Consider the following 24,514-nt stretch of genomic DNA (forward strand, 5'->3'; position numbering starts at 1 on the left):
ATGTGTTTTTGGTTTGCGGTCGCCAATGACTTTGGTTTATGGTAATCTTCGTCTAAATAGTGATAATGACTCACGGCTGGACAAGATGACTGTATTTACTCACCGAACAACAAAGACAATTAAATCACATAAATACAAGATATGAATGGCGGATAGCGAGCAGTTTGGTATTGGCACAGATAACTCAAATAAACACAATGGCACATGTAATGATCTGATATGGCGTTGCAGCAGCACACACGTTTCTCATATTCGACAACTAGCACATGTGTTCAATGGATACGATACTTAATGATTATGGAAATGTCTGCTTTAGACAGTAGATAAAAGAAAATTTAACACGCAACACAACAGATGATTAAATAACCAATAAAAATCAAAGAATCAATTGAGGGGGATATTGATTTCTCTACGACGTGAGTTCTTCAAGAATTTCTTCGACCGTCTTATTTTCTTTTCGAAAATGATCCATATATTCACGTGGTATAGTCCAGTCAAGAAGGATTTCGATGTTTCCCTTAAGCAAGGACCTCGTGTCTAGTTCTGATGCCGATCCCGCGTTAGTGTCGACAGGTTTGCGCCCCGAACTTTCGATCGATTTCACCAGGACAATGTCGATTAATTTGGAACCATAGCCAAGACGTCGCAATCGATTGGGCGTCGAAATGCGTTTGAGAAGAATAGCCAACAACATGCGCATCCGTTCGAGCGACATCAACTGGCCGTTTTGAACATTTTGCAATTCAATTTTGGTGCCATTGGGCAATTCAACCAATTGCGTCTTATTGTTGGCTGGTTGCTCGTTGACTGGCTCGTTGTTGACAGAGATAGCGTCGTCGTCGTCGTCGTTGTCCACCTCTTCCTGATCGTCTTGATCTTCCTGATTCGGTTTGGCATTGTGTGAGGCCGTGTGCACCGTCAGCTCGTTTTTCGTCTGGAAGAATTGATTGCACGGCAGACAAACGTACGGACTGAAGAAATAAATGGAAAACATGAAACCAGTCGGTTGCAAATATTTCGAAAGAAAATGAATTACCGATCTTGCTTGTGGATGCAACGCATGTGTTTCTTGAGGTGCGGCAGTTGGAGGAAAGAGGAAGAGCAGAGCTGACACTGGAAAGGCTTTTCGCCCGTGTGCAGCCGAATGTGCAACTTGAGGGCCGTCGAGTGCGAAAATGCTTGTTTGCATATTTTACACTTGTACTGTAATATTTCAAACAATATATATATATATATATTTTTTTTCGAATGGATTACACATTTCGATAAACAAAGGGTCGTAACTGCGATTTTCCGCTCATCGGCATCTGTCAATGTGATAAATTAAACTAACCGGTCGCTCTCCAGTGTGCGTTCGCATGTGGACTTTGAGCTGGGATCGCTGTGCAAAACTGTGACCGCACGTTTCGCAACTGAACGGCTTTTCGTCCGTGTGAGTACGCAAATGCTGAAGGAAATGTCCCTTGAAGGATCGCTGGCAAACGGGGCATTGGAAGGGCTTCATGCCGCCGTGGTAGCAGCTCAGGTGTTTACGCAAACCATCGGAACGGGCAAAAGCTTTGCCGCAAACTGGACACGGGTAATTCCTTTCGCCCGTGTGCCGTCTCAAATGCATCTGAACAAAATTTCGGACACGACGTTTTAATTTTGTCTTTTTACTCAATGGAAAGTGAACCCACTTTGAGGTTGGTAGAGCAGGTGAAACGTTGATCGCACTGGTAGCACTGATACGGCCTTTCGCCGGTGTGAGTCCGCTCGTGCTGCAACAGTTGGCCGCCACGCGCGAACTTTTTCCCGCAGTGGCTGCAGGCGTACTAGGAATGATTAGATAAGAATTACGAATTTCAAACAGCAATTTTTAGAAAAACACTCTTACGGGTTTCTCGCCGGAATGGACGCGAAGGTGAACAATGAGACGCTGTTTGACAGGGAAAGCCTTGCCACAAATTTCGCAACAAAAAGGTTTGAGACCCGTGTGACGAGCCAAATGGGCCTTGAAAGTGCCCACCTGAGTAAACGCTTGTTGACATACGTCACATTTGAACCTGTTGTATGAAATGAAAGACACATTTTTAAGAACAAGAATAAGGAAATCATATTGAAAAGAAATGAAAAATGTTTCAAATACGGTCGTTCGCCAGTATGGATGCGGATGTGTTTTTGCAGGTCGGATTTAGCACCAAAACTTTTGTGGCACGTGGGGCAAACGTGTTTCTTTTTGCCACTTTTTTTCGTCCCGGCCGTTGTCTCGTCGTCCAGTTCTTCCTCACTGGACGCCATGTCTTCTTCATCTTCGTCTTCCTCATTTTCTTCGTCGTCTTCTTCATCTTCCTCGCCAGTGACGGACTCGTCTTCTTCCTCTTTCGCAACGTCTTCTTCTGACGGATTTGGCCTCTTCTGTTGTTGCACTGTGCGGTTACGCAACCGTTTCGTTGATGCCATAATGAAATGGTTAGTCGGTTTGTCAGTCTATTTAGACTTAAGATGTCGGCATGACAATCCCGAAAAGAAAAAAAAGGATCCGCCGGCTACAACCACCACCAACCACCGGAAGAAAGAAGAAAAATGTCAAAAATAGTTTTGAGAGAATTAAGCTGCCACCCAACAATGGAGTCCGTTTTCTTTCAATTAACCAACTAATTTATGCAAAAACAAGCGAAAAATGGTGAACTATTGTCTAACGAAACGGACAGAGAAAAGCAAAAAAAAACGATAGATTGAGTAGGTTACAGAGATGAAATGTAAAAGATTTAAGCAGAATAGGAAATAAGAAAGATGCCGTCTAATTAACGATCAAGTGAAAAACGGATTGGGAGTAAAAAGAGATGTCGATGGGAGCCGCAGCCGCCAACCACCAACGAAAAAGGCCAAAGTGAAAAATAAAAAAGAACTGAACGAACCGATCAACTGCAGGACACGGGCACAAAAGTGGGCGAGCGATGAGAAAATATGAAACCCCCTCGCCGCCCTTCTGACCAAACGAAACACAGCCAGCGAGGAAGGGAAACGAGTGTTGAATTTCGCTCGTATAGTAAACGACGGTGCCACCAGCACAACACCACATGTGCATTCGTTTCCCCTTAAAAATTCCCTCCTCACTCATCTACCCGCCCCGGCCAATAAGATTAGGGAGGTATAGCGGGAGGGACGAGTTCGTATCTGGAGCACAGTGCTCCTACACACACACACACACACACACACAGCACACACAGCAGAGAAGGAATATTCTGATAACAGCCCCACACACACACACACACACAGATGCAGCCAACAAACATGCAGACAGTCAAATAGAAATGGACAGAAATCTTTTCTTGAGATTTCCTTCTTTTGCTTCAGTTTAAGGAAATGCTTTGGCGCCATGTTAAAAGAATATTCTACGGCAAAAAGTGGAGTAAAAAGTTGTTCCAGACTTACACGGCGAGTGGTCGAATGGGTGGAGATCCGCGGAGATGTGAACGTACGGCTGACGGGCGACGGCGATGAACGACGACGACGGCGGCCATGAAACGAACCACGGCGTCTGCGCGTTTTACACCGCATTTCCCTCCTCCTACTACTACACACCAACTCCCCCCTTTTCTCCAGACCCCACTCGACTCTCTTTGAGAGAGAGACAGAAAAAAAAAAAACGGGGGAACAGAATGTGACGCCAAGCGCTTATGCGCATGAGCTTCCTTTCGTTAACAGCGTACATTCGGAATTCAAAAAGGGAAAAAAAAAGAATTGTTTAAAAATAGGTCTACTAAATATCCGGGGATCATTCGCCATTGTTTTGTTGTTTTTTTTTTTGTAATTTCAACTCTCTTTTGGTGCATCTCATTTGGCTCAATATCCTCTAACGGGTGGGTGGGGTCTTATCTCAAGTACAGTACTACAATCTATAACGGTAACTGTTGCGACCATCGACATAGTAAGAGCGAGAGGAAGTCCGCGTGTAAAATGCGTCTAACTGCGAGATAAGATTATTAAGCCCCGTTTCTTCTTTTCTTATTTGTTGACGAAATAAAGAAAAAAGTTATCAAAAAGGGCAAAGAACCATGGTGGCAAGGTCAAAGGAGACTTGAACGCCAAAACGCTGCACAAATAACAATGAGAATGAATCGTATATGGGATAGCAAGACCAATAAAATAATTATAAGGTAAGTAAAGGGCGATCCAACAAAGTTACTGCTTTGTCTTTTCTCCGTATATTTACCGACGTCCGCGCCCGTATATAATCCAGGCCAACCTTAGGCCGACAACGACTGAGAGTCCCAACAACGGCCACAATGGACTAATCATATGGCTGGATAGCGAATCATTAGAGCTGCTGTGGCTTTCAGTAACCAGTCCGGATATTTGACCTTTTTCCAGAGCTTCAGGCACGTCGGGACGTTTGGGACTAGTCAGTGGTTCGCTCATTAGCGAAAACTTACTTGCAGAAACGATAAGAACATCCACCATTTTCCCCATGTAGTCAGGATCCATTGGTACCAGCACCTTTTCAAATCGAAAGTCAAGAGGTTTAATTGGCGAAATTGTTTAATGCAATCTTCCCGGAATTCTTACCTGGACGTACTCCTTGTTGTGGCCGACGTAGTAATTCTTGTCGTGAGATATGTCAGTTACCAGAATCGACTGCCGTTGACCAACTTGACTGTCGTATGGCTGATAAGATTTGAACAATTCACTCAGTCTTTTGGTTCGATTTTTAACCTGGACAGGGAAAAAACATGTACGTTTGCCATTAAATGAGTTTTTTTGTTTTTTTTTAACGAGAGCACAGACCTGTTTGGTTGGGACACGTTCCATGCGATAGGCGGGCGTGCCTTGTCGTGGAAAGAATTGATTAATGAATAAACTTGGAAACCGATATTTAGAACAAAGTTCCATCGTAGAATCAAAATCTTGTTCGGTCTCGGTCGGGAAACCACAAATGATGTCCGTGGCGATCGATATGCCTGGTACGCTGTAAAGTAAATTTGAAGGAGTTCGTTCGTTGAAATCGTCAAAATCCCCCAAAAGAACTCAAAACTAGAACAAATAACTCGTACCGATCACGAAGAAAATTCACTACTCTCTCAAAGTCCGCTACGCAATATTCTCGCTTCATGTCAGACAGGACGGCATCGCTTCCGGACTGAACAGGTAAATGAAGGAAGGCATAAACTCGAGGATGATTCAGGATCTCGGCAATCGCCTATTCCGATTGAGTCAGAAAAGTCAGCATAATAATGCAAACACGATTTTAATAGAATTTTAAATTTTACCTCGAGATGTTCCAAGATATAGGGAGGATTAGTCATGCCTAATCGGAGCATACATCCATCTGGAATCACTCGAACAAGTTGTCTCAAGAGTTCCGGCAAGGAAGTGCCAATATCTCTGCCGTAAGCGCCTGTATCTTCTGATGTCAACCAAATTTCACAAACGCCTTCTTGGAAAGATTGAATTGCACGAGCTACGATTTCTTCCGGAGGATAACTGCCCAGTTCTCCTCTAGCATGCTTCGTCTTGCAGTAGGTGCACTGATTCAAGCAACCGGTATTGATTGGGATGATTTCTATCAATGGATTCTTGCGAATTTTAGGCAACAGCAACGATGCTCCTCCGGCTTTCTTCTTTTCTGCGTCCTTTTTCGTGCCCAAAAGACGCACAGAATGACCTGAGAAGTGAACTTTTGTGAACTTGAATCAAGAATGACATGCAAGTGAATTTACCTTTCAGAGTTTCCTCTACAACTTCGACCACCCTGTCTATTTGCTGAACGCCGATGATGCTCAACCCTTGCAAATAGTTTGCTTTTGGTTGTCCCTGTGGAACTAAAATTGAAAATTTATGTTATCCAAAAGAGGTAGAGGACTCAAAATTTTGATTGCTTACCACATCCTGCTACGACAACTGGTGTACCTCTAGCTCTTCCGTCATCAATTTCATTTTTAAAATGATCTTCTGCTGGTGTTTTGACAGTGCATGAGTTCAGAAGCCACAAATCTGCTTCATATTTGGCATCTAGTAGGGAAAGCTCTAACATTAATTCTTCACTGTATAATGACAAAAGTTTGTTTACCTGTCAACAAATAGCCATAGGCTGCGAGTTGGCCTGCCATGTACTCAGAGTCAGAACTATTGTGTGCACACCCTAGAATCAGATAAACACATCAATATATAAGTTGTGTTTCCAACTTTGTTATTCAGATACCCCAAGTTTTCACCCAGATTTTTTGGGTTCCAGGAATAATGCTTCCATTTTTCTCCGATGGATGATCAATGTGGTTTGCTTTTGCTGGATCTTTGCAACTGGGGACTTTCTTAACTCGTTTCCCAACTGCATTAGACCTGGCTATAGATCTTTCCAATCCCGTCAAGTCTCCTTCTCCTACAATATCTTCGATATCGTCCAACCAGTCATCGTCGCAGACCGACATCTTAAATGTGTACGCTACCCCTGTGATTATGACGACGCGTCTTGATGTGGGAAAGAATGTCTAACTGGTTAATAAGTAAAACAAATATAGCTAAAAAACCGAATACTTACAATTTTGGCGGCAAGTAATTCAAGATGGTTTGGAACAAGAACTTTGTGCTTGTTGTTCGTTCTGAAAATGTGATCTAGCAGACTACTCTACACGTGCCTCACAATTTCTGCGAAGCCTCTTCTGATCCCAATAGCTCAATTCAGAATCATAGCAGAGTCAGACGTCAGAGTCATAGAACTGCACGTGCCCAGTGCAGTTCGGGTTCCGCCCCGGGTTACTCGAGACACCGGAACGTACTGACGCGACACAAAATGTGTTTTCATTCATATTTTTTGTACATTTATTCGACAGTCAACCGAAAGAAGTACCATGGGCCAGTTTGGCCAGTAGAACTAAGACGCAGACAACGGGGTTAAGATTGTAGGTGCTCTCAGTTCGTTGTATTTGCAAATTCTATTTTGTTTTTTATTCTACCTGGAATTCTGATCTGGGTGGGATAGCGTTCCAAATGGAAGAGTGAGAAAACTGAAATGCGTCCCATTTTGTTTTGTTTTTCCAGAATTTCAGTTCAATTGCATATAAAAAGGGTAGGGAATATTAAGGTACAGCTTTTAAATTTGAGTTTTGCCAGACGTTGGTAAAGTTGTGGCGGGATGAAGACAAAATCATACTGATACAAAAACGACAGTATTTAGAAGAGGAAAGAAAAAAAGAAAAAGAAAAGATGCAAAACAAATCAAAAGTAGAACAAAAAGAAAATGACACAATTATCAAAAACGAGCAAAATTAGACTATTTGTCTAATCCCCAATAATTGACTTCTTAATAATTGACACAAAACAAATTCCCTGAGATGGAGATCATAGATACATGTGATTTTTCTTCATTTTTGTAAACCTTTTTTCAAACTTGTTCAAACTGATCGAGCACACTCGTAGTAGCACACTAGCACGTCTTTTATAAACACAGCTTCGTGTTTATCAGCTCGTCCCGTTGCCGCTTTGAGGAGTATCCAGCACACCCGTCTCCTGTTTGATCCAATCGGCTTGAAATTGCAGAATCTTCCGATGCCAAATCAACTTCTTGTATCGTTCGGGCTTGTTGTAGCCTCGAGTCAAATTTGGAACACATATTGTCGCCATTGGCTGTGGTGGAGGCGACGTGATGCCAGTTGCGATCTGCCGCAGCCAATGGCCGATCGCGTTCGTTGGTCAAACTCAAAAAGGCCGCCTCTTTGGCCAGCCGGTAATCGTCCGGATTCTGGTCCAAAGGTTTCTTCGTGATCGGCCCACCTACACGGTTGTAATAATGATGATGGTGATGGTGCTGTATCGTGGTAATGGACGGCGTTGATTTTCGCTGCAGGGGTTGTACGGGAGATGATTGTAGAGCGAGGACGGAAGGCGATGCCAGAAGAAGACGTTGATCGGCCGAGTAAACGGTGGCTCGTATAGACGGGAACTCATCGGGAGAAACTAGAAGAAAACCAGCCGTCGTTTTGCCCATTTCCGGTGAAGCAACGGCCAGATGTTGCTTCACCGATGGATCATGTAGACTCAAATTCAGAGGTTCGTTTGCAACATGTTGTCGATGTTGCGGTTTTGGTTGTTGCCTCTGATGTTGTTCTGGTTGTTCCTCTGGCTGACGTTGTTGCATTCCCTCTTGCCTCGGTGGCTGTTGCTGAAATCGCAGAGCGGATGAAGTGCGGATACCATCCGCCGGAGATTCGGGCTGAGCTGTATCGTGCGGCTGCAGGCAAGCGTTGCATTGGGTGGCACCGGTGCTGGCGTCAATTAACCGGGTACAATCGAACGACCGATAGCGATAATCCGGAAAAGTGAAATAATTCCGGCTAAGCAGTCCCTCTTCCTGGACGTTGCACACACAAAACACAATTAAATCAAAGTTGATTAACAGGCAAATTCGATTTCGATTCTTACCAATGCATCTTTGGGACGGAAATTTTCAATTTGTTTGATGTAGGTGCCACGTCCGTGGCAGACGGTGACGCCACCGTTTAATAAATTCAGAATGGGTTTGACAACTTCCGGATCGATGCCACCGCAAGTGAGTGAGCGGAAAGATCCGTTGCGCATGCAGTGGCCGAGTACTTCGAACCAAAACGACAAATGGTGATTAACGAGTAGCCTCATCAAGTGCGTGCGATAGCCAAAAGATGGCACTCGGAAGGTGGCAAACGACGGTGGTTTGATTTCTAGCCAAATGTCGCCCCGATCGTCCGCATATTCCAAACACGACAAACCGTACGATCGCACCATGGTCAGCAAAACGCCAAATAATCCTGTTCAATCAACGACGTAATAAACGAAGATGAAATGAAAGACATAGGAAATGTCAGATGACGGATGAAATTTGAATTACCTGGCGGGAGAGGTTCTAGCCCCGGTACAGATGTGCTGGCCAGTTCTTTCCTTTTGGTTTTGTTTTTGGTTTTGTTAGCGCCATGTTGCAACAACAATAACAGACAACAGTTGTTTGGTGTATTTGTGTGCGTGTGTTAGTTGGAGATAAAGAGAATGAGGTAAATGAGCGACAACACCCACAAATTGAAGAGAGAAAAAAAAAAGAAAAGAAAACGGAAATAAATAAGAGTAAAACGCATAACGTCGTGAAATAACACGTCACTAATAAAAATTAAGCATTTTGGTTCATGATGGATTTATTCATCAAAAACAGGAATGGAAAATCCGTTTCGTTTTTTAAGCGATCTGATCGTGTCTGAATACCGACACGAATTGTTTGTACTCGTTAGGTTGCAGAAAACAAACAAACTTTCTCGTTTCAAAAGGATGGGGAAATCCAAAGGAAGGAATGGGTGTATGAACCGACCCGTATTCGTCATCATCGTCCAGAACCTCCTTCGCAAAGATCCATGAAAAACGAGAAGAAGAAGGAGAAGAGGAAGAGGAAGAAGAAGAATCGGTTCGGGGAGGGAAGGAAACGTTCCCGTCAATGATGTGACCACGTCTGTAGACTCATGTACGTGTTTCTGTTCAAGAAAAGGAACGTTTCAGATCAAGACTGACAGGTGAGCTCATCATCAAAAGATTAAGCCATTGACTGGGTTGGGTTCAGGGATGTCACCGTTGCCCATCGCAGTTGTCTCGAAACACCATCAGACCATCGTCGGTTCTGTGTCAAACGTCAACGACAGGTCCAATCCAATCAGACCAATTGAACGAGAAAAAAAAATCCAAAAAAGGAAGGCTCAATTGCAAAAGACAAACCCCCCCTATATACTATTTTGCTACATTTTGGGAAAAGAAAAACAAAATGCCTACACCTCTTCTACGGCTATGAATTTCCACTCTCATTTTTTTATTTTTTTATTTCTTAAATAATAATTTAAAAAATGACAAAAAAAAAAAAGTAGGACTCACTCTTCGTTGGTCGGTTGTTGTTGGTTCTGCAACGCGGCAGCAGCGGCGGCGGCAGCGGCAGCTCGAGTCGACACCAACACAGAACGTCGTTGCGGTTGTTGTTCGACCACTATTCCTCCTCCAGTTCCTCGTACTGTCCGGCCGTCTTGAATAATGGATCGTGAAGGGTCCAGTGATGGTTGCTGAAATGCTGTCGTAGTTGGAATAAGAGCAACCGAAAACATGCTGCTCGAAGCCTGCAATGAAAATGTTTTCATAGGACATGGTCTGATAAAAAGAACAACATGCGAGGCTATACCGGTTGATGAAAGGTGGGAGAAGTGAGATTAGCGCCAGCCATTTGGCGGGTATCCCTCGCAACAGGATCCATGGAACGGGATCCATTATTGCCTCGATGATGACTAGCCACGGGTGACTGGAGCTGCTGGCCTCCGCTATGCCGGTGTGTCGGACTGTAGAGCTCGGTGGGTGAAAAGGCCAGGCTGTTGCTGCTGCTGGACGAATGGTGATGCATGCGGTCGTAAGGATCAGCATAACTACTAGCACGTTGATGATGTTGATGGAAATCATCCATCGAAGAAGACGAATGCGCTGCATGGAAGGCTGAAGGGCTTACGGGTGGATGGTGAGCAGACGATCCTCCTGCGCTGGCGGACGCATCTGGAAAGTTGGCCATGAGCGAAAAACTTTTGCCCAATTCCGTCTCGGGACGTTGTTGCATCGACACGTGACCGCGCTGATGCTGCGGACCAACGATCTGCATCACAAAAAAATTGCACCAATTAAAATCGATTCCTCCTCTAAATTCGATTTAAAGTATAGCTTTTACATCTCTATCATCTTCTTCTTCTTCTTCATCTTCGGCTTCTTCTTCCTCTTCCTCGCGCCGGTGGTGGTGGTAATAGCCGGCGGGATGGACCGGATAGCCAAATGCTTCCAGCGGTGGAGGAGGCAGCAATTGTTGTTGTGTGGCCGAAGAAGACTGCGATGGTTCATTTGCCGGATGGTGCGAAACGTACGAGGGCCCAGCGCTACCGGAAGGTGAAGCGACCGCCACCGACACGGAACCATACGCTGCAGGATGAGGCTCTGGGGTTGATGACCCTTGATGTACGCCACCACCTCCACTAACTGCTGAAGATGATCCACTTTTACGATCTGACGTCCCTTTTGATTGCGGGCCCTTCAAATGCAGAATCATAGAAAAACGCGGAAGAAAATTAATTCCTGGTGGTGGTCACAGTAGCGTGGAGATGTGACGGTATTTTTTTGGGGGGTGAAAAAGAGAGAGAAACTTGACAGGTGAGACATTCGAACGTGACCATTAAGCTCTTGTTCTCTACGACAGGTACAAAAGAAGATGGGCAAAAACAAAAAACACATTGGGGTAGGACAAGTTTTCTTCCCCCTATTCCTCGACCCCCCCTACACACACACACTTCCCACACCATTTAAGTAATCAATTGACCATGTGCAAAATTGTTCTAATGGCCAAAGAGGGGAGGATATTTCCTATTCAAGTCTACAATCGGAAGGTTCAGCCGAATACAACCGGCCAAAACAACAATTCCTTATCTACGTCTCTCGACCTAGTTGCCGTTCGTTCCTGACCTGACAATCCAAAAAGCATAGTGGCCTAGGTCCGGAAAAAAAAAAAAAGAAGACAACTATGTACTGGGTAGTGTCGGTTTGGTCTCGTTAGGGGAAAATGTACGTGCTGCTCTCTTTATTTTTCTTCTAAAAGCGGAAGATAAAACGCCCCACAGCAACAGGCTATACACATCGATTTACACGGACCTGTGTCCTACATTCTTATTGGAAAGGTCACATGAGGTCGAATGGGGAAAAAAAAAATCAAAAAGAGGCCATCATCACCATCGATCAGCACGCACGGAAAAGAAAAACACTTCAAAATGAAAGAAAAGAAAAGAAAAGAAAAGAAAAAACGAAAACACTCACGATGTTGTGAAGTCGCCGGAAACTGTCGAGCCATCCATTGGAAGCGGCAAAATTAGGAATATTCAAACCACGGGCGATGCTTCTAGCCTCACGCTGGAGCATAGGCCCAGTGACTTTGATGCCGAGATTCTTTTGTCTGTTGTACCAATCCCACACTTTTTGGTTGGTTTCTTCGTTGCCCGTCCGCCTCGATCGCCTTTTGCGCGCGCTGATGTGCGGGTTGGATTCCGCTTGTTTCTCGTCCCATTCTCTCAAATAGGAATCGCGTTGGCCTAAAATGTTGAGGATCTGCGTCTTGCCGCATCCGAATTGCAACGCCAATTGGCGCATGCTCTTGCCGCATGTTCGGGCCTGGATGACCTGAATCCGTTCGGCAAAACTTAACTCTTGGCGCTTATTCCTCACCGCTGGTGTCGTCGTCGTTCCGGCAGCCGCTCCCGTCGTTGTCGTTCCCGTCGTGGCTGTTGTAGCCGATCCGGACGATCCAGCTCCTTTGGCCGACGACGTCGATGAAGGCGTCGATGTGGTCGTGGATGCCCCACCAGGTGAGTGCTGTTGCTGCTGTTGTTGCTTCTGCTGAGACGACGTCGATGGTAATGGAGGCGTCACTGATCCACTCATGATGACATCTTGATGATGATGGTGATGATGATGATAAGGCTGATGATGTTTAGGTTGTTGTTGTTGTTGCGGAGAAGAAGTGGAAGAAGACGTGGGCAATTCTTGTTGAATGATTTGGGTGACGGCCGGTGTCACTGGTGGTGATGGTCCAACTAACGGAGGAGACGCAGCCCCAGATGGACTGCAAGATCCTCCTTGAAGTGATGTCATGGCTCAGAGAGTTGAACAAGATTGATTCACAACCTAGATAAACGATAGTTTTTGTTTGTTTTCTCTTTAAGTGAAATGACACGCGAGATGGTCGATGTGAGATGCGACCACTACGAACTGCGACGGGAAGGACACAATTGAAATAAAAGAGAGAGAGAGAGAGAGAGAGAGGCGTAGCAAGACGTAACAATTCACGTCCACCAGTTTTCCAATGCGACTTGTGCTGATGATGGGATACCAATAGTTGTCCTTACCGCCTTACGGTCAGATGGAATAAACACTAGGGGGGAAAAGAGGGCCGACATGTGAGTTCAAAGACGACCGGACAACGACTGGGAAGGAACTCTATAGGAAAAAATATGACCTTTATGAAGGGAGAAAGGAGAAGCGAACAATTGAGGGCGTCCGTAAAAAAAAACGAATCGATGGTCAGTTTTTCTTTTTTTTTTTTTTTTTTTCGCTTTCCAAATATCAAGAGAGGTCAAATGGTGCGAAACAGAGGTCACTAGTTCGGGATAGTACGGTAGTACCGAAAGCAAAAAAGTGAAGACACAAACAAAAAAATTATAATAACCTCACAAAAATTAAGAGAGGAAAAAAAACCTTTGTGTAAAGTCCTGAAAACTATTTGGTTCTACAAAAATCCGGAAAAAAGGAAAAAAGAAAATGTCTGGCAGGGATGGGAAGAAAGGATTTTCCGATCTTCTGAATGTCACTCGCCCGAAATTGAAAACGAGACTTGGAAAAAAGGATAGCCAGAAAAAAAGAAAGAAAAAAGAAAAAAGGGAAATGATTTGATATTACCTGGTAATGCCCTGCGGTGTTGTGAATATTTTTTCTGCAACCGAGACCGGTCCAGTCTGCTTCTAGTTTGGCGGTCACATCAATCCGCAGACGAAAAAAATGCGACGTGATGACGAGGCATTCAATTGCACCACGGAACAGACCAACTGAACAAAAATTCCATACGTCATCTGCTGCTGTAAGGCACCACATTACACATACAAGTTTCCCGTTGGACGAGATTGACAAAACGCAACAAACATCGAGAAAACAAAACGAAAATTCTCACTAAAGACACACACACTCGACTTCCATTAATTAAACAATGTAAATTGGTTCTAGAAGAATCTCTCACTTCCGTCTATGCTGCTGCCGCACACGTCTCCTCTATCTAATCTGTGAGACTAACCACGAGGTGATTATTGCCTTTTGAATAAAGACATGCCTTACTGACCCGACCACCCTACTTCCCACCTTTTTTTCTCCTTTTTTTTTTTTTTTTTTTCTTGAACGAGGAAAGGGACGGGACAAGTCTGGACGCCCCGACTACTGATCTGGCCAGACAGACGGAGACAAATAGAATAAATTCGATACCGCGCTTGCTACCCACTACCACTATTCATAAACTGCCTAAAACTAGCTTGGAAAGGGGAATGGGAGAGTGACTGTACCACGGGCGGGAAAGGATGGGGAAGGTAGCAGCAGGTAGCGACACTTCAGGCAACAACAAAAAAACCAGACTGGCTAGCTGTTGTTGGATACGTGTCGTACGATCCGGTCTGGAGGCCGGATTTACCCAACCCTTTCGTTTTTCCCCATCCAATCACCTGCCGATTCTTTTTTCTCCCTTAACGTACGTATAACAGACCATTCATAAGGATTATGCAACCGAAAAACGTGAGGTTTTTGTATCGACCGGCCTTTCGTCTCAAGGCCATTCCGGTAATACAGCCACCAGGTAAGGTGTTACGTCATAGTCGACATTGTCGGTATGGCTATTTCTTCACTGATACCGTAGGGGATAAACTTTTGAATCACATGGGGACAAATTATAGACGCTTAACTTCACATAGAACTTGCTTGGAGATTAACTGTTACGTAACGCAAAGAGAAGTGGCATCATTGTGAAACGTTTGTTGTCAACTTAAAATCTGTTCGTCTGCTAAGTGCGGATGAAGCGTGGTTTCCATTCCATCTTGCCCTCAGTCCTTTCTCTTTAAATCGCTTCTGTTAAATATTAACCACGCTAATATACCCCTGACGACTGATTTCTTAGGAATTCAATGTTGATTCGATGCTCGGCCTCAAAGATTATGATAATTTGCCATTCCACAGCTGCTTTCATTAGGTTTAAAAGTTCCGAGAAATCATCCTCCCCAATAGTTTCGGTTTTTACGTGCAGCGTCTCATGTGTGATCTCATTATTATTTCATTATTCATTAACAGGTCAAATATTTGGAAAAAAGCCTTTCACTTTTCCGCAGCAATGGCCAAAAGCAAATTCGAGTATGTGAGGCTTTTTGAAGTTGACGATCGCTGTTTACCCAACACATGTGGGTGGTTTTTTTTTCATTGTTGCTTACAATTTTTTGTAACATGCTATGTTACGTAAAGTATTCAACTAGGGGTTGTTGTCAGAGTTGACGGAAAGGGATTTCACAAGTTCTCTACAGAGCATGGCTATGAGAAGCCCAACGATATCAAAGCTCTATCTCTGATGAACAGGGCGGCAACATCAGTAATGGAAGAGTTCAAAGATATATGTTTGGCCTATGGGCAGAGTGATGAATACAGCTTTGTCTTTAGGTATGATGCAAGTATTTACTTGATGTTGAATTTGTGATCAATGCTATTGTTTGTAGGAAGGAGACCCAAGCCTACAGCCGAAGAAGTGCAAAACTTTCTACCAATGTATGCAGCCTCTTCACTTCAGCTTTTGTGTATTACTGGAATGAATATTTCCCTACTATTAAACCGCGTTATCCACCGGTTTTCGACGGCAGAACTGTACTTTACCCTTCAAATCAAAATATTAGAGATTATCTCAGTTGGAGGCAGGCAGATTGCCACATTAATAATCTCTATAACACAACTTTCTGGGCCTTAATTCTGAAAGGAGGTTTAACTCCCACTGAGGTAGCTCAATTACTCAATTTGAATTCAATTATAACATTTGATTTCATTTGACTTTGCAAGGCTGAAAACAAACTGAAAGGAACTCTTTCGGGAGACAAAAATGAGATTCTGTTTTCGCAATTCGCCATTAACTATAATACCGAGCCAGAAATGCTACGTAAAGGCACTGTTCTGGTCCGTCGGAAAGTTCCGGTAGCCTTACCGAATGGCGGGACAAGGGAAAAGTCTCAAATTGTCCAGGAACATGTTGACATTATCGGCGATGAGTTTTGGAATACAAATACCCACTTGTTGACCCTTACATGAAGAAAAATATCCAATACAAAGCAATTTGAATTAACATATATTTACACACCAAATAAATCTACAGCCACATAGACGAATTACCAAATAGTGTTAAAAAGTAACCAAGAAAAGGGAGTGTATAGAAAGCTATATAATCTGATTTCAACGACAGGACAATGGTAATAAGATAAGCTATTGAACGTGGAAAAGAAAAAAATTATAATAAACAAAAGTTCATTGGCTTAGATGGCTTGCTGGTGCATCTGTAATTTAGAAGATGGGAATGTAGTTGTCGATTTTAGCGCGATGTTTCTGAGCAACGCATTCGGATATCCAAACTATGTTGCGACATTCTTGCTCTTTAAGTTTCAAATAAGAATAAAATACACCAAAGTGGAATTGCTGCATAAATCCGTTCATGTTCAACTTAACCTGGAAATTATGAATTAAGTTCGGATTAATTGTTAAATGACAATGGGAAATGAAAACCGCGTCAAAAAAGGGAAAAACTTACTTCATATTCAAAGAATTTATCCTCAAGAGTCTTTTCACCGGGATTATTACCCGAACCATCAAATAGCTCCTTGTACTCCTGTAATAAAAATTGCCGTCCAAGATTTATCCAATTTCTTTTTAATAAATCTATATCCAATTACCGCATAGTATTCGGCAATGCCACGAACTTGCTCGAAATCGTCAGCACGCGCTAACGCCGCAAGACCGTCAGGATGGAGTCGGCCACATGTCGGATACAACTTCACTCGATCGTCCTTGGAAAGCTCAGTGCCAAATGAGTTGATAGTGATGATCAGAGCTCGGCGATCAGCTTCAAACTAATAACAAAGTTAATGAAGTAAGGAAACTGAAAGGACTTTTCATACGAATAAAATGAGAAAAAAAAACTCACTGCCAAAATTTCACACATGACCTCGGCAGTGGTCCCACCCAGTGTTTGGCAATACTGGTAGAAAGATTCGAGATACGCTTTGTATAAAGTATTGCGGATGATTTCAATGTTCATTTCGTCCAAATCTTGCTCACTGATGCAATCAACAAAGAATGGGGCCAATGGAGTGTCTACAAGCACTGCATTATAGAGTTCAGCTGGAGTGGAAGCCACATGAATAGCTTCCATTTGTTCAAAACTTCCTAATGGATGACATTTGCTGATCAGCTCGGTAATAGGTCTATGATGAAGAGTCCCCGTGATCAAGAGGATGATGTTGTCAATCATATAGCTGTACCTGTGTTCTTACACAAAGCAGAAGTGAGTTAATGAAGGGAGCAGTAACTTGGAATTTTTTTCCTACGTAATGTAATCCAAAAAGGTGGCAAGAGGTTCGACAGCATGATTCCTCATGTGCTGAAACTCAATGACAAGTTTTTCTCTCAGACGATCGTCAATAACAGAAACCGCCAATGGACTAGGTTCATTGGCCAAGAATTGTCCATAATCAGTACTCTGCAAATGTAACTTCAAATCTAGCAAGAGGACAGACATAAATTTTAAATAAAAAATAAATAAAGTCTTTAGTATTGAAAACTTACCATCAAGAGTTTCACATTGCACCAGATTGATATAGTCCGCCTGTTTCAATACTCCATTCTTAAAACCACGGCATAGTCCCTCCAAATAACCATTGTCGATGTTGAATTCTTGAAATCTCATTTTCCACTTAAATATGTTCTGGTGACGTGTGTGACTAAGTAAAAGCTAAAGAGAAAATAATCAAAAGAATTTACCCGGATAAGGACTTTAGATCACAAGGGATGGAGACAGACAGACACAATCACATGACACATGAACACGGTTGTCATTAAAACTTAATTTTCCACCGATATTTAAAAAGAATAAATATAGTTGTTTCTTTTTTCCGGGTGAAAATTTGGCATTCTAGAAAATGTGCAGTAAATAACTTTTGATGCATTCCAAAACGGAATCACGAATCAGTTCAATAATGCTCAAAATTGTTCAACATCGCTCAACATTGCAAGATTGGTATGCGTCTTCTGTTTTTAGGCGGCACTTTTGAATTTTTGGTACACGGAATCACTCCTCGTTTCCCGTCCTAAAAAATTACGGAATGAACTTATTTCAGGTTCTTCTTTTCCCAGAGATCACTTAAAGAAAAAGTATTTATTAATTAGGCAATTTTTCATTTCTGATGTAGAGTCGCAGAGCGTTAATAGCCATACTCGATAAACTGCACCGGTGTAATCTTTGTCCCAACTACAAAAACACAAGAGAAATCATGATGGAACTATTTTTTTTTTTTAATTGAAATTTTCCCTAATCTGATCATAGAATTTGCAGCTTAACTTATTAGGTATACCTATTTGATAGTAAACATCACATTTTATTTTAAAACGAATGGCTTTAGTGGGTTATTCTTTTTTTTACTTTCAAAGCAATAGAATTATAAGTTTGGAAATATATTTTTTAATGATAATTAATTATTTGGAATGAGGGTTCTTTTGTATTTATTCTTAGATGAATTTTTTTTTCCCCAGTAAGTTTGGGAAGAACCCTATTGGAAGTTTGGAACTGTTGTGTAGAAAGTACTAAAAATGAATGATTGATTGCATCTGCCCAAAATTTTAACAGTCTTTCCTCAAAGTTCTACAGGTTAAAGTTCAGAATCACCACAGTGACCCCATCGGCTTTCTCAGTATCATACTCATTCGTTTTGCAGACTTTTTACGTCTTAGTTGGTCTTGGTCTTCTTAGTCTTATTAAGAAGCTAGTCAACAATCTAGCAAGCACAGGCTTCCTGCCACAGAAATTTCTTAGCAGAACATAATGCAAAAAAAAATTTAATTTCGCAATTAACATACAAAACTTAAGACATGTATCACTTATGGGAATTATTTCCTTACGAATCGTTAAGGTGGAAATCAAGGTGATTTTGGGCAGCAGAATGGACACGTCTTTCATGATCAAAATTGTTTCTTTTCCTTAAAGGGGCGGGTCAGTTAATTCGTCGGTAGATGGCGTGGTGCAGACTTACACTTATATAAGCTGCTGTGGGCCACGTTTACGGTCTCTTTCAACTCCCAACCATCGTGCAAGTATTTGTAAGTTCAGTCTCGTGTCCCGAAAAAAAGTCGCATCATGAGCAAACCAGCGTACAAAGTTGGCAAGTGAAACGGATTTTGAAAATATACTAAGTGGCAATACTTATAAAGTTTTGTATTTGTTTTTGTAGCTGACATCTCTTTGGCCGATTTCGGTCGCAAAGAAATCATCTTGGCTGAAAATGAAATGCCAGGTTTGATGGCAATTCGCAAAAAGTACGGTCCAACAAAGCCGCTAAAAGATGCGCGTATCGCGGGTTGCCTACACATGACTGTTCAGACTGCTGTTCTCATTGAAACCCTCATTGAACTTGGTGCTAAGGTATTTTGCTCTTTAGAATTCTTACAGTTGGGTGGCAGTTGGATTATTTTGTTATTGCTTTCAGGTTACATGGTCAAGCTGTAATATCTTCAGTACACAAGACCATGCTGCTGCTGCAATGGCTGCAGCTGGGATCCCTGTCTATGCCTGGAAAGGTGAGACTGATGAGGAATACATCTGGTGTGTAGAACAGACTATCTTTTTCCCTGATGGACAGGTAATGAAAACATTAATTCTTGAAATTCTGTAACTGTTAGAATGTTATTTGACATGATTGTTCAATAGCCACTGAACATGATCCTTGATGATGGTGGGGATTTGACAAATTTGGTGCACGACAAATATCCTGAACTGTTGGAGGGCATCAAGGGCATCTCTGAAGAAACTACAACTGGTTTGCCCAACTCTTTCATCCAAGTATAACATTCATTTCTTAAAAGTTTTAAATTGCTCACTGCAGGAGTTCTCAACCTGTACAAGAGGGTCAAAAATGGTACACTGAAAGTACCTACATTCAATGTCAATGATTCAGTTACCAAGGTATGATTTGTTATAGTTAGATGATCTATAAAAATCATATTTTACTATAAAAATAGAGCAAATTCGATAACTTGTATGGATGCCGCGAGTCTCTTACTGACGGTATCAAGAGGGCCACAGATGTTATGATCGCCGGAAAGACCTGCGTCGTTGCCGGATACGGTGACGTCGGCAAAGGCTCTGCTCAATCACTGAGGGCGTTCGGCGCTCGAGTGCTCATTACGGAGGTGGATCCAATCAACGCCCTTCAAGCATCCATGGAAGGTTACGAAGTTGTAACAATGGATGAAGCTGCTTCTAAGGCTCAAATCTTTGTCACTGCCACCGGATGCAAGGGCATCATCCGCGCACATCACTTCAACGCCATGCGAGACGATGCCATAGTCTGTAACATTGGACACTTTGACTGCGAAATCGATGTAAAATGGCTCGAGGCCAACGCTGTGGAAAAGATCACCGTCAAGCCACAGGTTATTCCGTCATGACCCTGAGAGCTCGGTATGGTACTAAGTTGTTTTTGCTCTTGAACATCTTAGGTTGATCGTTACCGTATGGCCAATGGCAACCATATCATTCTTTTGGCGGAGGGAAGGCTGGTTAACCTTGGCTGCGCCATGGGACATCCTTCTTTTGTTATGAGTTGTTCCTTCTCCAATCAGGTGTTAGCTCAGATTGAATTGTGGACCAAGCCTGGCCAATACCCCATTGGGGTGCACATTCTTCCCAAGAAGGTAACGAATGTTAATTAAATTAGCGTCGTACATTTGGTTAGTGATTAATCTTTGTTATTTTTACAGTTGGACGAAGAAGTCGCCGCTCTGCATTTGGAGAAACTTGGTGTCAAACTTACTGTCTTAGAGGAAGACCAGGCCGGCTACTTGGGCATTCATCACGAGGGTCCTTACAAGCCGGAACACTACCGATATTAAAGCAAATTAAAACGTTGTTTTAATTAAACGATTTGTTTTTCTGTTAATTTTTACGGTTCTTAGCTCGATCTGTTCCGTATATTACCGCGCATCAAATATAAAAACCAGTTTCTTTCGATCACTTGGTCTAAGGTAGTGCCGGAGGCGTTTTTCTCTGTTCTCCAGTGGTGGCGTGGCGTTGGCCTTCTTTCGCTTAGTTCCTTGTTCTGTCATTTCGAAAGCTCAGTTCGTTGTCCGCCCTCAAGTTGTTCACTTGTCGTTAAGCTATACTCGACTTTTAAAAAAGACAATGAAGGTGGTCTTTGTTCTAGTTGCTTGCATTTTCGGGCTTATTGAGGCTCAGAATGGTTTGCAAGTGGACGTTACTTCTCTGCCAAGCAACTGCCAGCAAAAATCGCAAAATGGCGACTTTCTTTCGATGCACTACACCGGAACTCTTACTGATGGCAAAAAATTCGACTCAAGGTAACACCGTAAATGAGAAAATCCAATTTCGATAACGGCCTAGTTTATTTTTACCGTCATTCAACAGCTTCGACAGGAACCAACCATTCCGCTTCCGTCTTGGCGCAGGTCAGGTGATTAAAGGCTGGGATCTAGGTCTAACTGATATGTGTCCAGGTGAAAAACGCAAGTTAACAATCCCGAGTTCCTTGGGTTATGGCCAGAGAGGTGCTGGTAACGTGATCCCTGGAGGTGCGTATTTGACTAAAATTCCATTATGCCGTAAAAACAACTTGCGTTATAATAATACCTTATCTCTTCATACAGGCGCCACTTTATTGTTTGATGTCGAACTTGTCAGCATCAGCAATTCATAAAAAAAAACTTGGCTACACATTCCAGCCGACAAGAGATGCCGATAAATGGGGCAAAGGCAGTTTTGACGATTCTCGCATCTTGCTGTGATCATAAACCTAAAATGAAATAAACGCACTTTTTCGTGTCAGTTATCACGCCCATGTTGTATCTGATGCTATTAAAGACTTTCGGCATCGCAATATCTCATTGGGTATGAGGTATTCCCCTTTCTGATCCACAACGCTGATTAGGGTTCATAAATGTTGCAAGGCTGACGTGAGTTATGTATCCTGATAAAGGAAAAGGGGACGATCCAAACGTTTTTTCGTGCTCTATCAAAACCGACTGCAAATTCAGAGGGTAGGCCAGTTGGCAGGAAGGACGTGTCAGGTATTGATTACCTAAAAAAGGTAAGAAAAGTACAGCAAATTAGTTGTTATAAATATGTTAGTCGCTCTATCTTTACACATAACTGACACAAAATAACGAAAACGTATAGACAATTGTAATGCCAATACGATATGAATCTTGACACCATTTTATTAAAACTATTTACACTTTAAGATTGAAACCATGTCGGAACCACCTAGACGAATCTACAGCCTTTTGCAGCTTCTTTTAGTTTTCAACGCTCTTTGGTTTGTGAGCGCCCAGGGCAGCTTTTTTCAGTACGTTTTCAGCGTTACCCACAAATCGTAGCGAGATTTATGTACATTTTGTAATCCTATAACAAACAGGATATCATCACCTTGGGTTTGGGTGTGCAAGGAAAACAAATGTGTACGAACAAGGGCATCAGAAACTACACAAGGCCAATCCAATGCCGTTTGTAAATTGACTTGCTACGAATCGGCAACTTTATGGCCATTGCCGACTGTCAAACCAACTTTGTCGAAAAACGTTGCCGCCTTTTTCGCCAGCAATGTTCGAATCACTAAGCTAACATCAAATTCATCCAAGGTATTCGATTCCATTTTGACTAATAGTCTCAGAACTAACATCGTAATTCACACAACAATTTTAAAGACGGAAGACATGTTACGAGAAGCGGTTGCCATCTTTACGAATTACATCCAGCAAATGGAAAGTAATGGACTTGGAGATTCAACACGCGATTGTGTGGTTTCCGCCAACACGTGCAAGTCGGCGTCCTACGTCACAGCTCAACATTTACTGAACGTCGAAGTCATCGTCACCCAAAACACGGTGCAGTTGGCTCTAGATACTGACGAATCGTACACGTTGGATGTCAAAACAGACGACACGGTTACAACAGCTTACATTGTAGCAGAAACTTACTTTGGCGCTCGTCATGCGATGGAAACGTTGAGCCAACTGATCACCTGGGATGAGCTGTCCAATAGTTTGGTGATGATACAAAATGCACATATTGAGGATACGCCCGTTTTCGCTCACCGCGGTTTCAGCATCGACACATCACGTAATTATGTTGAAATTTCCTTGCTGAAGCGAATCATTGATGGTCTCTCGTACAACAAACTCAACGTCCTCCATTGGCATATAACTGACTCGAATTCGTTCCCATTCGTCTCCTCTCGGGAGCCTCTAATGGCCATCTACGGAGCTCATTCTGCCCGCCAGGTCTATCAATCTGCCGATATCCAAGAATTGGTGCATTACGCTCAAGTGCGTGGAGTCAAAATAATTCCTGAGGTGGATGCACCAAGTCACGTCGGTGCTGGATGGGACTGGGGTCCGATTTACGGTATGGGCGATTTGCTTTTGTGTTTCGATATCCAGCCGTGGGACGATTACTGTTATCAGCCACCATGCGGGTTCTTCAATCCAATCAACGATAAAGTGTACACCGTCTTGGGTAACATTTACAAAGATATGGCAGATTTGTTCCAGAACGACATGTTTCACATGGGAGGCGACGAAGTCAAAATGAAGTGCTGGAATGAAACGAAAAGCATTACTCAATGGCTGGCTGACAAAGGATGGGATAAAGAACCTGAACCTCTATTGAAGTTATGGAGCCACTATCAAAATCAGTCGTTGGCAAAGCTTGATGAGGCTTACGGAAACACGCAACCCGTCATCTTGTGGAACAGCGATTTGACAGCAAAAGGTCACGCAACTTCCTACCTAGACCGAAATCGTTACATTATTCAGTTCTGGGACAGATGGAACGATACAACTTTGAAAAACTTATATGAAGACGGTTATAAATTGATTATAAGCAATTACGACGCTCTCTATCTGGATTGTGGATTCTCTGGTTGGGTTGGTGAAGCACTGAACAATTGGTGTGGCCCCTATATTGGTTGGAAAAAGATCTACGAAAATAGTCCTAAAGCCATGATTGAAAACTTTGGCCTAGTATACAACAAGGACCAATTCTTGGGGGGTGAAGCAGCTTTATGGGCTGAACAGGTAATACTCTTATCCTTATGCATGCACTGAATGTCGGTAACAATAATGATTGCCAAAAACAGTCTAAAGGTCTAGCCCTGGAAGGAAAAATATGGCCACGCTTATCTGCATTAGCTGAACGTCTTTGGACGGACCCAGAAACTGGATGGAGGCTAGCTGAGACCCGTTTGCACATCCAGCGTGAAAGGTGGGAATCCTAATTTTGGTTGTTTGGCATCACAATTAACCTACTCAAACCAATCTTATGTCACACTAACAAAATCTAAAATTTATGCAGAATGGTGGACAGAGGCATTACAGCTGATCCATTGCAACCAGAATGGTGTATGCAAAACGACGATAGCTGCTTTTTTTAAGGTTTTGTGCGCAAGTAATCAACATTTCCAAATAAATTGGTTGATCAAATTTTTAGCTTTAACTGAGATGAAACATAGTTACCTCACGCGAATCAGCAATCGGTGTAAAACATGAGTGAACGTACTCATGTTAATACAAAACACGTTGCAAATATTCAAATGGCACCGTTTTCGTCTGCTAACGTTATTAAAATTCCCAGTGAACGAAAAATTTCGCCACCTATCCGCAGTCACGTAAT

General features: G+C 42.7%; 8 protein-coding genes across 16 annotated transcripts; 4 read left to right on the forward strand and 4 right to left on the reverse strand.

Moving 5' to 3' along the window:
* Positions 1-77: 77 nt before the first annotated feature.
* On the reverse strand, positions 78-3,942 carry LOC116919683 (zinc finger protein 501). 4 transcript variants are annotated; one of them, XM_045171573.1, is made up of 7 exons: positions 3,418-3,942; positions 2,129-2,408; positions 1,877-2,045; positions 1,680-1,814; positions 1,334-1,615; positions 1,037-1,203; positions 78-971 (listed from the first exon to the last, which is right to left on the reverse strand). In XM_045171573.1, exons 2-7 carry the CDS (start codon positions 2,278-2,280, stop codon positions 410-412), a joined length of 1,467 nt encoding a protein of 488 aa, XP_045027508.1. In that variant the 5' UTR covers positions 2,281-2,408; positions 3,418-3,942; the 3' UTR covers positions 78-409. The 4 variants fall into 4 exon arrangements, with proteins under 4 accessions (XP_045027508.1, XP_045027506.1, XP_045027507.1 ...); XM_045171571.1 differs by having other exon boundaries at positions 2,129-2,528; XM_045171572.1 differs by lacking the exon at positions 3,418-3,942 and adding an exon at positions 2,901-3,411 and having other exon boundaries at positions 2,129-2,528.
* Positions 3,943-4,087: 145 nt separating this feature from the next.
* Positions 4,088-6,677, reverse strand: LOC116919699 (threonylcarbamoyladenosine tRNA methylthiotransferase). Its single transcript, XM_032925710.2, has 10 exons — positions 6,521-6,677; positions 6,185-6,450; positions 6,053-6,124; positions 5,866-5,994; positions 5,703-5,804; positions 5,253-5,647; positions 5,037-5,182; positions 4,771-4,951; positions 4,552-4,698; positions 4,088-4,482 (listed from the first exon to the last, which is right to left on the reverse strand). Exons 2-10 carry the CDS (start codon positions 6,408-6,410, stop codon positions 4,195-4,197), a joined length of 1,686 nt encoding a protein of 561 aa, XP_032781601.1. The 5' UTR covers positions 6,411-6,450; positions 6,521-6,677; the 3' UTR covers positions 4,088-4,194.
* Positions 6,678-6,873: 196 nt separating this feature from the next.
* LOC116919695 lies at positions 6,874-14,162 on the reverse strand. Of its 2 annotated transcripts, XM_045171569.1 has the most exons (9): positions 13,790-14,162; positions 13,456-13,601; positions 11,821-12,684; positions 10,691-11,044; positions 10,160-10,618; positions 9,862-10,097; positions 8,843-8,892; positions 8,401-8,762; positions 6,874-8,329 (listed from the first exon to the last, which is right to left on the reverse strand). In XM_045171569.1, the coding sequence occupies exons 3-9, from the start codon at positions 12,649-12,651 to the stop codon at positions 7,418-7,420; spliced, it is 3,204 nt and encodes a 1,067-aa protein (XP_045027504.1). In that variant the 5' UTR covers positions 12,652-12,684; positions 13,456-13,601; positions 13,790-14,162; the 3' UTR covers positions 6,874-7,417. The 2 variants fall into 2 exon arrangements, with proteins under 2 accessions (XP_045027504.1, XP_045027505.1); XM_045171570.1 differs by lacking the exon at positions 11,821-12,684 and having other exon boundaries at positions 13,456-14,162.
* Positions 14,163-14,260: 98 nt separating this feature from the next.
* LOC116919710 (probable tRNA(His) guanylyltransferase) lies at positions 14,261-15,910 on the forward strand. 3 transcript variants are annotated; one of them, XM_045171582.1, is made up of 5 exons: positions 14,261-14,392; positions 14,881-14,987; positions 15,060-15,240; positions 15,297-15,570; positions 15,631-15,910. In XM_045171582.1, exons 2-5 carry the CDS (start codon positions 14,921-14,923, stop codon positions 15,874-15,876), a joined length of 768 nt encoding a protein of 255 aa, XP_045027517.1. In that variant the 5' UTR covers positions 14,261-14,392; positions 14,881-14,920; the 3' UTR covers positions 15,877-15,910. The 3 variants fall into 3 exon arrangements, with proteins under 3 accessions (XP_045027517.1, XP_045027516.1, XP_032781613.2); XM_045171581.1 differs by lacking the exon at positions 14,261-14,392 and adding an exon at positions 14,549-14,822; XM_032925722.2 differs by lacking the exon at positions 14,261-14,392 and adding an exon at positions 14,549-14,782.
* Positions 15,898-17,745, reverse strand: LOC116919707 (V-type proton ATPase subunit d 1). Of its 2 annotated transcripts, none has more exons than XM_032925718.2 (7): positions 17,599-17,745; positions 17,404-17,530; positions 17,166-17,337; positions 16,763-17,099; positions 16,512-16,688; positions 16,370-16,447; positions 15,898-16,287 (listed from the first exon to the last, which is right to left on the reverse strand). In XM_032925718.2, exons 2-7 carry the CDS (start codon positions 17,522-17,524, stop codon positions 16,126-16,128), a joined length of 1,047 nt encoding a protein of 348 aa, XP_032781609.1. In that variant the 5' UTR covers positions 17,525-17,530; positions 17,599-17,745; the 3' UTR covers positions 15,898-16,125. The 2 variants fall into 2 exon arrangements, with proteins under 2 accessions (XP_032781609.1, XP_032781608.1); XM_032925717.2 differs by having other exon boundaries at positions 17,404-17,542; positions 17,599-17,729.
* A 1,094-nt stretch (positions 17,746-18,839) lies between these two features.
* Positions 18,840-20,839, forward strand: LOC116919706 (adenosylhomocysteinase). Its single transcript, XM_032925714.2, has 8 exons — positions 18,840-18,992; positions 19,062-19,252; positions 19,317-19,469; positions 19,538-19,646; positions 19,713-19,792; positions 19,849-20,262; positions 20,329-20,523; positions 20,590-20,839. The coding sequence occupies exons 1-8, from the start codon at positions 18,968-18,970 to the stop codon at positions 20,719-20,721; spliced, it is 1,299 nt and encodes a 432-aa protein (XP_032781605.2). The 5' UTR covers positions 18,840-18,967; the 3' UTR covers positions 20,722-20,839.
* A 63-nt stretch (positions 20,840-20,902) lies between these two features.
* On the forward strand, positions 20,903-21,674 carry LOC116919715 (FK506-binding protein 2). The gene is made up of 3 exons (XM_032925731.2): positions 20,903-21,186; positions 21,254-21,417; positions 21,493-21,674. The coding sequence occupies exons 1-3, from the start codon at positions 21,011-21,013 to the stop codon at positions 21,540-21,542; spliced, it is 390 nt and encodes a 129-aa protein (XP_032781622.1). The 5' UTR covers positions 20,903-21,010; the 3' UTR covers positions 21,543-21,674.
* A 122-nt stretch (positions 21,675-21,796) lies between these two features.
* LOC116919697 (chitooligosaccharidolytic beta-N-acetylglucosaminidase) lies at positions 21,797-24,429 on the forward strand. 2 transcript variants are annotated; one of them, XM_032925708.2, is made up of 6 exons: positions 21,797-21,932; positions 22,087-22,190; positions 22,260-22,482; positions 22,549-23,919; positions 23,982-24,106; positions 24,197-24,429. In XM_032925708.2, the coding sequence occupies exons 2-6, from the start codon at positions 22,096-22,098 to the stop codon at positions 24,273-24,275; spliced, it is 1,893 nt and encodes a 630-aa protein (XP_032781599.2). In that variant the 5' UTR covers positions 21,797-21,932; positions 22,087-22,095; the 3' UTR covers positions 24,276-24,429. The 2 variants fall into 2 exon arrangements, with proteins under 2 accessions (XP_032781599.2, XP_032781598.2); XM_032925707.2 differs by having other exon boundaries at positions 21,801-21,928; positions 22,084-22,190.
* The last annotated feature ends 85 nt before the right edge of the window (positions 24,430-24,514 follow it).

Source organism: Daphnia magna, linkage group LG3 (genome assembly GCF_020631705.1).
Source record: "Daphnia magna isolate NIES linkage group LG3, ASM2063170v1.1, whole genome shotgun sequence".
Taxonomy (NCBI): Eukaryota; Metazoa; Arthropoda; class Branchiopoda; order Diplostraca; family Daphniidae; genus Daphnia; species Daphnia magna.